Source organism: Lonchura striata, chromosome 4 (genome assembly GCF_046129695.1).
Source record: "Lonchura striata isolate bLonStr1 chromosome 4, bLonStr1.mat, whole genome shotgun sequence".
Lineage (NCBI taxonomy): Eukaryota > Metazoa > Chordata > Aves > Passeriformes > Estrildidae > Lonchura > Lonchura striata.
The window spans coordinates 73422973-73436259 of NC_134606.1; the positions used below are offsets into that span (position 1 = coordinate 73422973).

The following is a 13287-nucleotide window of genomic DNA, read 5'->3' on the forward strand; positions in this document are numbered from 1 at the left end:
GTGCTAAACTTCCAGCCCTGGTGATCCCTGGGCATTGCTCAGAGCCAGCAGCAGCTCCCGGGCCAGAGTGGGATTTCCATGTTTTCCGTCCTGCTTTTTTTTTCCTCTCCCAGGCAGAGCAATTTATTTTTATGCTGTTGTGGTTTGCACCAGGACAGCCCATCTTTCCCTCTTTGTTTTCATTCCTTCTGCTTGTCTGAGCACCGTGGAAACAAACAGCTTTGGAAAAGTGGAAACAAGCATCTCTGCGCCTCGTCCAGGGCATCAGGCAGTAGAGAACCACAAGAAGCTCAGCGGAGCCTGCTCCGCTTCTGCTGAGACAGGAGGGAGCATCAGGGATCATCCTGGCTCCTCAGGGATGAGTCAGCGTGCACACAGCAGGGACACTGCTCCATATTCCTGCACTAATACCTTCTCTCATCCAACATACTGCTAGTGTTTAGGTCTCCTGGCTGTTGGAATGGAAGGGTTTCTTTCCCCGCTGTGTTTCTGTGAGTATTTTCAGTGGGCACTACAAATGCTTCATGATGCTGGAAAGGAAGAGCTATTCAGGAATTCAGAGCTTGCATAATTCCCAGATTTGTCTAGACAGATACTTTCCATCTGGATGATGCAGGCAGTACCACATGGACACGAGAGTTTCTGTGTTACTTAATGCTGTCCTTTTTATTTATTCATTTCTACACTGCTTTACAGGATGCTCACAGACACAAGGCTTCAGCTGTAACGGGAACAAGGATTTGCAGCTAATCCTTCAGGAGGCAGCTCTCAAAGAGCTCCTGCATGTTGTGTAACTGCTGGAGCCCCTCTGGTTTCTCTTTCCTTTACAAAGCATGAGACTTCCAAAGTGTGGTTCATATCCTGTGAGGGGAGAAGAAAAATATTTTCTGTGAGCTGCTCTGGCTCAAGGCTCCCCATCATGATCATCACCTGTCCTGGTGTTTGCACAGCTCAGGGTGTCTGGAAGCGCTGGCTGGTGTCAGTTGTGGAACTGTCCCATTCCATGCTGCCCCTGGATCATTTGGCAGAAGGGCGATCCCAGACCTGAGTCAGAAAGATTTAATTAATCAGCATGGCAGCTGCACACACAGAAGCACACAAGTTTGATTTTTCCAAATGTTGGCAATCGCTGAGCATCCTGAAGAAAGCAGGCTGGCTCACAGCTGTTGGGCAGAGGTATCCTGGACCTGGACTGGATTTCTCAAGCAACAAAGCCCTCCAGACCCTCTGTAGTCTAAGCAGAAGGCAGCCTGTGTGGCCACCAAACTGCTGTTTGACTCCAGTCCTAAGGTCATCTCACCACTGAAGGATTTCCCCCCCAGGCACCACCTTTCTGCTGCAGCATTCCTGAGGACCCACGGGCAGGGCCAGGCTCATGGCCAGGTTACAGCAAGGGTGACTTTTCCTTCCAACTGCTCGTCCCCAAATACGACGAGTTTGCTTTGGCACCGTTTGCCTGAGGTCTTCCCGACCAACCTGGGCCAAAAAAAAAAGATGGGAGTGGGTGGATGTTAAGGGACAACATGTGGGGAAATCATCTGCAAGTGCTGGAGATGAAGGAGGGAACTGTATAATCCCAAAGATGCTGTAAGCTGTTCTGTTTACTACTTTCTCTGCAGTAAACCTTGGCAGTGAACTGGAGTTCATTTGCTCATTGACCATCCACGTCAAACCTTCTGCTTTTAGGGCTGGGTTACTTTGTAGCTGTATTTTTTTAAGAGTTCTGTTTTCCTTGACTGAAGGGGGTTTCTCCCTGCTCCCCCTGGTTTCCCTGCTGTCCCAGCCTCCAGGCATAAGAAGCCAGTGTAAAGGAGGTCCTTGTGCAAGTGACCTGGATTCCAGATGGGCGGGATGGGGAGCGAGGGCAAGCTGTGCCTGCTCCAGGTGCAGAACCAACACACAGAGGACACTCAGCTGGGGTTGGGGCAGAGGTCTGCAGCTGGCCTGGGTCCCTTGGTGCAGCCAAAAGCCAAGGTCCCCTCCTGCTGCTGCAACATGGTTTGTTTTGGCATTGGCAAGCCGCTGATGCCTCATCTGGCTCCTGGGATATCATGAAGATAGCTCAGGAGGCTGCTCTCCTGAGGGTTTGTGTGCAAACAGGGAAAAACGCCTGTCCTGATGGGGCTGGGCACCCTCTGCAGCACTGTGGCACTGGAAGAGGTTGGGGAAGAGAGCCAAGCATCAGCGAACAAGTTCTGGGAATTGGGAAAGGAGGCTCCACCCCTTGTGTGAAAGAAGCCAAACAGCCAGGAGCCACTATATGCCCTACATGCCTATCTCCCTCTCATCCGTTCATTCCAGCAAAATAGCCATGATTTATCTGCTTCTTCAGCAGAAACCACAGGCTAAAAGAGGAATTCACACACTTGGAAACAAGTAAAGAGTGAACTGGCAGTGGAGGCTTGTTCCACACACGGGGTCACATGCGCCTGAAGCAAGATTTCCAACATCTGGATAACATGACACGCACTCCCGGGCAAGGCAAGCGCTCCTGGGGCTTGGGGTGGACTCGTGCAGCTTGGAAAGCTGGAGTGCATCTGGTTTTGGGAAGCTCAGCAAGCTTCCTCCGTTGTCTCACAAACCTTTGCTCAGCTCGGCCTTTCTTTTGGCTGGGTCTCTGGAAAAGCCCAGGCTGCTCTGTCCTTAATCTTCCATGTTTTGTGTATCCACAGAGACTGTAAAACACCGCTTGCTTACTCTTTGGCCTTGCTAGCTCAAAGGCATTAAGAACTTTGTGAGCGAGATCTCTGGCTGACATTATTCACTGCTGGTCCACGGGCTCTGGTAAAGTTTCCAACTTGCATCATGTGGAGGCTTGGCTCGGCGTTGGGATCGGTGTGGAGAAGGCACTGTGACACGGATGTGTCAGGTCAGAGCGCCGTGGCTACAGCGAACCATCCAGAGACAGCAGGAACGGGGCTGAAGTGAGACGACAGGAAAACTCTCCAGCAGGATGACTCTGACTTCCCCATCTCTTCCTGCGGAGGGAAAACCAAGATCCTTTTTGCAGTCTGATTCACCCCCGCAGCCTGTGGGAGACACGCCATCACCGTTAGGACGGGGCTTTTTTTTTGTTTCCAAGTGACAATTCCGCGGTGTTTGTGCAATCCCCAACTCCCCCCCTCGACATTAAATCCAGTCGGGGCTCACTCTCCGGCACACGTGCAGCGCCGGCAGCACCGCGAACCGGAGCGACGCGGCTGGCGGGACGCGAGGGGGACGCGGGGGCCGGGCGAGCGGGGGCGGTGCGAGCCCGCCCGCCCCGTCCCCCGCCCCAGCCGCCGCCGCTGCGGGAGGGAGGGCCGTGCCGGGCCGGGCCGGGCCGGGCGAGCCGCGGCGGCGGCGGCGAGGGGCGGCCACTCCGGCGAGCGGCGGGACGGCAGCGCCCGCCTGCGCTCTCCGCCGCCCGCAGGCTCCATGGCCGGCGCCGTGCCCTTGCTGCTGCTGCCGCTGCTGCTGCCGCCGCTGCCCGCCGGCTCCGCGCCGGCCGAGGGCGAGCCGTCGTGCCACGGAGCCTTCGATATGTACTTCGTCTTGGACAAGTAAGCGCGGAGGCGGGCGGGGATGGGGGAGCCGCCGCCATCGGGGAGCGGGGCGGCGGCGGCGCCGCTTTTGTTCGGGCGCCGCGCGGGGCTGAGGGGCCGCGCGCGCGGGGGGCGCCGTGAGGGGCTCGGCGGGAAGTTCGGGAATCCTGCCGGGACCTCCTGAGGGGCCTGCGGAAGTTCGCCCACCGGAGGTGCGTTTGCGACCGGAGGATTTGGGAGAGAGAGCGGCAGCATCTGCCGCCCGCCCCGCCGCGGCGGTCGGGCTTTTGTGGGGAAGTTCGGCGGCCGCGATCGCCCTCAGGGCGAAGAGGGAGCGGGGCCCGGGCCACGGACTTACCAGCGAGAGCCGCGGGTACCTCGAGGTGATGTCTGGAACCGCGAATATGGTCGGTTTCTCCCCGAAATGTCACCCCAGATCAGGCCGCTGATGTGCTCTGGTTTTCCCTTGTAGGTCTGGGAGCGTGGCGCCGAACTGGCTAGAGATACTTGATTTCGTAAATCAGCTGACAGAAAGATTTGTGAGGTACGTGGTGCTGCTTGTGACACCCGAGGTGATGCTGGAGTAATTCTGGGCTGTGTTAAACCCCCCCACCCCCCCGCCTTATCCCCGTGCTTTTGGAAGCTCAGGGGATTGTTTCACAAACACATTAAAAGTTTGGCTTCTAAGACCCAAATTGCTGGAAAATATTGGAAACTTTATTTTCTTGTGCTTGGAGCTCAGCAGAAAGGTGACAATATGTGTCTAAACACTCTCAAATGACTCTCAGATGTTTTTTTAAACTTGTTTTTCAATATACCATTTTCCTATTTTCTGATGGGAGTACTGCTCAAATTCTGTGTTTGAAACTCTGTATAAAGGGGCAGTCTTGAACACATGTAAACATGCACATTAATATATAGCGCAGGTCGAAAGGAAGAGAGCAGTGTTAAAGCTCAAACTCTGAGGAAGCCCATGCCATGTAACAGTGCATTTGTTGTACTTACATATAATCAACTTACTTACATATAATCAACTTTGTTACTGTCAGCAGTGTGGTCGGGCAAGTCCAGCTCCTCTTGAAATAGCTGCTGTAAATCCTGGCTGACTGCTCTGGACATACAGCTGAGGATTGCAGTGCTTTGCTTTAAAAAACCCCTACAACAAAATTCAGGATAAAGCAAATGAATCCCTCACCACACACAGGGAGAGATGGTGTGGTAGGCTTTGCTGAGGAAAACCTAGTGCAGAGTGCAGTTACAATCCTGGCTTGCTAAGAAAAGGATCCAGTTAGGCATTTAGAAGTAAATATTGCTTATTTTCATCTTGTAAAAAGCAACTATTTTGTAAACTTCTGGAAAACTTCTGTCCAGGGGGCCACAGAAACTTTTCGAAGTTGTTTTGTAAACTCTGGACTTACAAAAAAAGAAAAAGAAAAAGAAAGCCTGATAACAAAGCAGGACTTCTTTGGGTAGGTGGTAAAAAATTTGCCCACCCTGAGAGGTTGGAAAGATTTCAGTGGAAATCTTTCGGTTCAGCATCTTCTCCAGCCAAGGGACACTCCCTCTTGCAACACTCGTGTGGAGGTCTGGCTGCATTCCCATCCCAGTGTCCGAGTGCTCACAGAGGAGGCATGGACGTGTGGCTTGTGTAAAGAAAGGTTCTGTGGGGATCCTGGAGAGAAGCTGGCTAAAGCATAACTTGGAGGGTGTTGCACGTGGGGGTGCATCACCAACAGGGAGGCCTCGCCCTAACCACTAGGCAGGGGTGCACTTGCCAGAGGGTGGGATTGCAAGTACTCAGTTCTGTTTGGTGGCTCAAAAGGGTGATAACCCCTCAGTTTCAATTCTAATTTATTTTAGAGCCTCTCAGGTTTTGGTATGCAGAGCCATTATGGATAGACTGCAAGCCTGGGTTTTAAACCCGAGGTCTATGCACTTCTGTGCAGACTGGCAGCATTTACATTCCCTTGATGGCAATAGATTTAAGTTGCATCAGTGTCATCAGTGGACTGAAAACATATGGTCATTCAGCTTTTCAGGTATTAAGTCCTTACTAACCATAACCTGATTAATTAATGGTGATACTTATATACAGTAAATTACAAAGTTAGTGAATATATTAAAATTGAGATGTTACAGGAAAATTCCTGTCTTGGGCCTCCAGAGCATTAGGCAACTCCTAAGTGTTTTCCACTGCTAATTTGATATGATTCCCTGCAACTTATCTTAAAAATAAATTTTAAAAAAAGGTTGAATTCTTCAATAAAATCAATTCATACAGCATTGCTTTTTACCATGACATTTCCCTGTGTGCTTTTAGGGAAAAAATTTTCAAGTCTCATAACTCCCTGGTCAGAGAAAAAATCACAGTCTCACTGTGGAAGACCCTGCATGCTGCTTTCTTGTGACTGGGAGGATTTGATAAACATAAACAAAAAGCAGAGTTGGAAGTAGGCATTGTGTCATCCTGAAGGAAAAGGGGAAAGATGGGAAGGGTTAGGGGTGTAGTTCAAAAGCACGTTTCTAGGAGGCTGGAGGATAAAGATCATACAAATGAGACCTGAATAAGTGAATGAAATGCTGTGCATCGGTATGTTTCTCTGAAATGTGTTTTTGCCTTCTTTCCCCTTTCTAAAGCCCCAAGATGAGAGTGTCGTTTATCGTGTTTTCCACTCAGGCGCATATCGTTATGTCGCTAACTGGAGACAGGTTAGTGCTCTGCTTTTTTAATTCTTCCCCTCTCCCTCCCTCCCTCTGCCCTTACTGAATCAGAGGAGCAGTAACAGGAACGAAACAAGAACTGATCCCTCTAAGTGGTGGCCAGTCATGAAGCTGCCCTGCAGAGCTGATTTAATTTTGTGGCTATATCCCTGGATAGCCTCATAAAAAAGGAAGGAGAGGAATGATGGGAAACAAATCCTTGATGTTACCTCTGCCACTGCTTTGCAGAAAAACTAGCAGTAATGTTTTCATCTCTGTGTGACTCTGCATCTCACTTGGCACAGTGTGAGAATGATTCTTCCATTTGCTTTTGTAAAGCAGCCTCCATAGGAGGATTAGCCGGACTTTTCTCGTGTCTAGGAGAAGCATAAAATGGTAAATAAATGTATCTCATATTCTCACATAAGGTAGGTATTTTGTTTTGTATTTCCTAACCTGGACTTCAGGGCCTGTTTAGATAGTGGGGCTGGTGCCTCTTGAAGGGTGTGAGATCTTTCTGACACTGTGGTGATGTACGGGTCTGCCTGAACTTTCAGTGGATGGTTTTGAAGGCGTTGGAATTCAAGGCTGCTCACTCTGATTTCTAAAGCAAGTGAGGATTTGCAGCTAGGATATCTTAAGGATGGGTGGGGGGCAACAGAAGGAGGAGAAACAGCTAGAGAAGAAAATATTGCAAAAATAATTACCGAACTCACAGAAATTGGGAAATTGTTGTGTGGAATGAGTGCTCTCGGCAGAGGACAGTGGCACTGCTGTCAGAGTCCTTTGGTGTCCTCTCAGCTTTCTCAAAACCAACACGACCTCTGCTCTCTTCCTTCTGTCCAGAAGCTACCACCATGCACACCCTTCTGGGTTTTGCACCTGTGGATAAACCATTTAGGAATCACCCCACAAAGCTGTGGCAGGGTGGAAGTAAGGTGGTATGTCCTTTCTGCTCCCATTAATAGGGTCAGTGCAAAACATGGTGTGCTGTAGCTGGTTAGCTCTGCTGTGGGTTTGTTTGTTTTAAACAATACATAACAACAAGTACAACACCTCCTGAAAAGACCTGCTGCTGGCAACAGGCACACGTCATGCTACAGAAATGTAGCGGACATCTGAGATGTCTAAAAACTCAGTTCTGAGCCCCTCCTGTTTCAACATTTAAAAAGTGTTCTGACTAGAAAACAGCCACATCCCCCCATCCGGACTGAGATACTGGATCTGCTCTCTGTGGGCAGAGAGTTGCTTATAAGCCATTTTTCCAGATGGCTTGAGAGGGGTCAGGAGAGGACACTTGAGCCTGTTCTGAGGCCTGCTGAAGTCAATGAGGTGCTTTCTCTCCATTTCAGTAGGCTGTCAGTGGCCTGTTCCTTATCAGGCCTGAGAGGCAGCACTGATAGCACACAGACCACTTGAGGGGCAGGATGCTGGAAGCCCGCCACGGGGACACAAGTGCCCTTTTCATTGCTGGTCTGTGGCACACTCGGAGCCATGGACAGAATCGTGTTTTTCTCAGAAGCCTCATGTAAAGCACAGGAAGAACCTCTGCAATTCCAGTGGGTTCTCCTGAGGGGCTTGGCTCTAGTTCAGGATTGGCTGATGCTCTTGCCAGTGTGTCAGGGGAAGCAAAGTGTCACCCTTCTTGTTCAGAGAGAATTCTAAGGAGAAAGGGAAAGGAGACTGGTGACTGTGACCATATGTACATAGGTAAGGATGGATAGATACAGTTGGAGCAGCTGTCCTTTTAGATATTAAAGAAATCAACAGAGGAAAAATACTGAGACTGTCTGGACCCTGTTGCTCCCAACAGAAGATAAGGATGCTAAGCACACTGCAGTGTTTGTGAGGGTGATTATGGAATATTATGGCCTTGGTTTGTTACATGCACTTTGGACTTGCAGGCATGTTTTTGCCCTAGCTTACTTGGTAATTCCCAAATGTCAGAAAACCACAATTTCTTCCCAGCAGTTAGATCAAAGCAGGACAGAATTTTTTCTTTGCAAAGCCTTAGGCTTCTGATTGTTTGCACAAAGCTCTTGCTGGGTTTACTGCACAATAAAGCTGTGGGTATAAAGAAGGCCACAGCAGAGTGCTGAAGCTCCCAAATTCCCAAATATTTTGTGAGTGTGGGCAGTGCTGTGACTAACTCTGTAAAGAGAAGTCATTGTTAATCACAGCACACAGAGTGCTACAATAAATCCATGGAATAACAGCAGCACCCAGGTGGAACAGCCTTCTCACACTCGTTAAAGCCCATTTGAGACACACACATTTGTGAATTTGAGCTGGCAACTGTGCAATAAGCGGTAAACAAAGATTGGTGCACTCACCTCTGGGGCTCACTGTTGGAAAGCAAGTGGTCTGGGACAGTGGACACCCTCAGGAGTACCATCCAGCTGGCATGATGTTGCCTTTGTTCTCTTCTGGCCAGCTGTCCTGGCCAGCAGCAGTCCAGGTTTCTGTGAGTTGGCTTTGGCAGCACTGATGGGTGCCAGCGGTCATGACAAGCCCTGCTGCCTCTGCCTGGTTAAACTCCTGCTGGAGATAAAGAGGGATGGGGTTAGTGATGGTGGAAAAGTAGGACGCTTGAGTACACGACCAACTGTCCTGTCCTTGTCCCTAGTCCAGTGGTGTGCTGACTGCTCCTGGTTTCACAGAAACGTGTAAAACACGGACGTGTTGGGGGCCTCGGTCACATGAGCTGCCCCTGCGTGTGGGTCCCAGGCAGCTTGCCAAAACAGACTCGTCTGCAGAGAGTGCGTTCTGCTGCATGTATCAAGTACAGCAGAGTTGGCCACCTATGTGGTTTTCATCTGGAGGCCTCAGGTTTGAAGCAGAGTAATTATTTTAAGAGAATCCACCCTTTGTAGTATTGAAGAGGTTTCCTTTCACCAGTATGACAGCGTGCCTCATCAGAGGTGGAGCCATCCCTGTTTTTATCAAAGAACACTTCCCCTCTCGGTTTCACTGACACATGTGTGTGTTTTCCTGTTTACTGCACATCCTTCTTAGCAGCAAACCCCAAGTACCTGTTTTGTTTGCCTTCGTTTGTTAGGTATGAGCCTGTTGCCTTGCAGCACACAGCCTCATTTCTCACCATAAATACGTGCACAGTGAGGGCCACCATCTCCTGCCAGCGCTCATATGCTCATCACATTGAGATAATTCAAGATTCCAGCACTTCAATAGGTGGAGTGCAACACAGAAAAGACATACAGAATGCTGTTCCCCACTCAGAGGAGCTACGAGCACCCATTCTGGAATCTGCATGGATATTAACAGCTGTGTTTGCCTGGCTGCTGCTGGAGGAGCTGTCTGAAGCAGTTACACAGCTTAGAGAGAACAGACGGGGTAGCTATTAAAAATTAGTTGTGCCTGTGCTAAAACACAGAAATGGGCTCCAGCGCATATGCTGAGTGTATAAAAGATATTAAATTTGTACTTATTCAGCCCAAACACAGACAGGCTGCAAGTTGCTGATTCTGTTTTGCCTCTTCCACCTCCGTCCCTTTTATGACTTGCACCACAAAGCCAGTGGCCCTCAGCCTTTGCTAGTGTTCCCGAGCTGTGCTGTGGGATGTCCAGGCACCGAGGCTGAGGGCTCTGCTGCCACGGTACAGATGAGTTATACAACCGGAACTTCCCTGGGGACTTCTGTGTCTACCAAACAGCCTTACAGAAACCAGAAAAAGGAAGTTGTGAGAGCACTGAGGAGCAGGAATTGGGGTCCTGAGTGCTGTGGTTGGTTGACTGCTGAGTCCCATTCATTATCGGGACAGTGCAGGCAGGCATGAGCCCTCGTGCCCAGCATTCAAACCAGCCAAGGGTGAGGAGTTTTAGAGTGAGGGAGCCCACCTCTGCTGCTGGTTCTGGGGCCGTAAGTCCATAGTGACCTTCTGACATCCAGACCAGGACTCGCTTGCACTTGACCAGTGTGGAGAATGCAGGGAGCTCGTTGACATCTGGCTGGGTCTGTCTAGTGCAGCTGTGCCCTGAGGGCAAGAGATGGTGCCTGATTAAATGCAGCTAAAAGAGCTCATGCTACCAAAGATTTTACTGGAACCCCTTGTAGGCAGAGGCCTGGCAACACCAGAGATTGCTGTGTGACCGGGTCACAAGACATTGCAGATAAATAAAACCGAACTGATTGTACAAAAGCTATTTTTGCAAAATGAAATCTGTTTCAGAAAACTGGGACTTGAGTTGCTGCTTGTTTCTTGGCAGCAGAGCACTAACGCCTGTGATGTGCTGCCACTCATTTCTGGCAAGCACCAACTCTGTGGTTTATAATCTGCGTTCCTACATAATCACTTGCAAGTTGTTTCTATAGATGCTGAATGTAAAATATTTGGATCAAACAGATTGTATTATCTTACATAACTTGTTCCCTTCCATACATTCAGTGCCACATATCTCTTTTACTCCCTCCCCTCCCTGATCGTATCAGTGGATCCTGTGACGGGGAGCTTATTCCAGCTATGGATTGTACTTTGGAACAGAGCTGCTAAACATAGAGGAAGCCCATCCGTGTAACAAATGACAAGTGGGTGGCATTCAGGCAGTGTGGCATATGTATTCTTTCTCATTTGGTCTGGCCTAAGGAAAGCTTTCACGCATCCTGCTATGTATTTTCCCTCCATCTCCTCACCCCTGCTGGGTTCCACTTTCTCACCTAGATTTGTCACAGTGTTCTATATATTCTGGCCCAAATTTTGCCCCTTCTTAGTTTTTGCTTATCCTTCCCTAGCTTCCATGGACTTGGCTGAAACTGTGTTCGCAGAAGAATGAAGACCCTCCAGATTTGATTCTTTCAGTAGTCTCTCTGCCTTTGTTCCCCCAACTTGGGCTGATTTCACTGGAAATAATTCCTGTTGTGCAGTCTATCGACTTTAGCCCTTCAGTCTATCCCTTTCAGCCCCATAGTTAGTGAGCATCTTGCAGGTGGATCTGCTGTACTGCTTGTGAAAAATCATGATACAGATGCATTCTCCTGTTAATTCTAAGTGAGCTGTGGACCTGTGTGGGGTGCCTTATGAAAGGTCACACAAAAAGGTTGTAAAAGTCAAAATTTAAAAACTCTGCTCAATCCTTCACTTTTGCCACGGGAGCAAAAGATGCCTTGTGAATGCTGCATTTGGCTGAAGTAGATATTTTCTTCAGGGCAAAGGTTTTAATTACTGAAGTTCATTTCTATGTGATTGCATTCGTGCATATTGGTCCAGAAGATTTCTGATGAAACAGAACTGCTATTCTAAGGGATTTCTTCTTTGACTTCAGCATGATTGGAAGCAAAGTTGGTTTGAAGTAGCAAAATAGACCTAATGCAACAGAATTTCCACTAGGCTATGTAATGCTGAGGCTTTGCCACCTCTTTGCAATATCTGCTCTACCTGGACATTTTCCTTGATTCCAGCTTTTTGACTCACTGAAGCATATTGTGTTAGATAGCTCTGAAATACCTGTTCCCACAGCGCCACTTCTGTCATGAACACACAGTCTGCCTCCACGTGGGCTCCTAGCTAAAGGCTCTAATTACAGCTTTTCATTTCAGTTCTCCTTGAGGACAAATACCTTTTTTCAATTGATAAATTACACCCTTTTCACCCTTCAGGTCACGCAAACAGGCTCTTACCTTTTTTTCGTTCACAGAGAGAAAATCAAGAAAGGTCTGCAGGATCTGGAGAAGGTGAAACCAGCAGGTGATACATACATACATGAAGGACTAAGAAAGGTAGGTTTTACTCATCTTCTTGTAATCTGCACACCCTCTGTTATCACCCTTCGGGTAACAACCTGTAACATAAATAGATTGATGCTTTATCAGTCTGTTATGCTCAAATCTGTCTGGTTGCCCGAGTGGTCCCCAGGGTTGCCCAGACACTCTGCAAATCCCATGCAGAAGATGACTAGCCATCACAGCAATCTGCCATGTGGAGTGTCTCTGACTCGCTCCTTCTCAGAGCACGGGTTTGTGTGGTGGGTCTCAGAGCTCAGCCAGCATCCCAGTGCCGTGGTAAACAGCCACTCGCAGCTCGGGAGGGCTGCGGGGCTTGCGGTGCCTTCCAGAGCGCTCTCCCTGGGGAGAGCTTACCGCACAGAGCAGCGGTCCAGACACAAATGCTCTTCATTTTGGACTGTCTTAATTACGGGGTTCCCAGCTGCTTATATTTATTTTTCTTTGTACAAATAATGCAGTTTTGGTGAAAGCCCTGGCCCTGAAGGTGAGGATTTTAGCTTCTACTGTTACAGACAAGTCAGTTCTTTCCCTGTGACTGTAGAGCCATGTTTGTAACCAGAATCTGCACAATGAAAAGCCAGGCAAAGGGAATTCTGTTGGTACTTAAAAAAAAAAGAAAAAAGAAGTTTTAAGCCATCCTTTCAGTCTTTTATATCTTGGAACCTACTGGCTGTGTTGAAATCTGGGAGGTAGCAAAGGAAATCCTAATGGTGGATTTGAAGAGATCTGTCCTGGAAGAATTGCATATAGGCAAGGGTTGATGCGTCAGTGACCCCAGTGCTTTGGAGATGGGCTCAGTGGTGGCTGGAAATGACCGATGAGGGGTTTCCCTGCTGGTAGTGAGTTCAAGGGAGGCAGAGGATTGTCATGAGAGAGATGTTGTATTAGATGCTTAGAAGATGCATCATGGTTAAAAGCTTGGGTGTAGTTTTAAGGTGGCCAATTTATTTTGTTGTTTTCAGGCCAATGAGCAAATTGCGAAGCAAGGAGCTTCAAGGTTCTCTAGTATCATCATTGCACTGACTGATGGCAAGCTGGATGGTCAGATTCCCTTGTATGCAGAGAAAGAGGTGAGCACAAGGTGGAAATACATGTCATACTCTGCAGAGTTTGGGTGCTGCCTTGTTGAATTAAAAAAATGCTTATTTCTCTGTTCTGTGATGCCACAGGCAAAGAAATCCAGAGAGCTGGGAGCAAGAGTTTACTGTATTGGTGTCCAGAATTTTGAACCAGAACAGGTGAGAATAAGAACTTTGCTATTACAGAGTTCTAGGCAGTACCTCAACCCAGAATTTTACAGAGTTAATGTTAAATAGTACAGAA

General features: G+C 48.7%; 1 protein-coding gene across 1 annotated transcript in view; it reads left to right on the forward strand.

The window, feature by feature from the left end:
• The first annotated feature begins 3413 nt into the window (after positions 1–3413).
• ANTXR2 (ANTXR cell adhesion molecule 2) overlaps positions 3414–13287 on the forward strand; it is a 77851-nt gene continuing 67977 nt past the window's right edge. The window contains exons 1-6 of the mRNA XM_021529524.2: positions 3414–3542; positions 3997–4068; positions 6162–6233; positions 11877–11958; positions 12927–13034; positions 13134–13202. Of these exons, the coding sequence (XP_021385199.2) occupies positions 3418–3542; positions 3997–4068; positions 6162–6233; positions 11877–11958; positions 12927–13034; positions 13134–13202 (528 nt within the window). The 5' untranslated portion in view covers positions 3414–3417. The remainder of the gene's footprint in view (positions 3543–3996; positions 4069–6161; positions 6234–11876; positions 11959–12926; positions 13035–13133; positions 13203–13287) is intronic.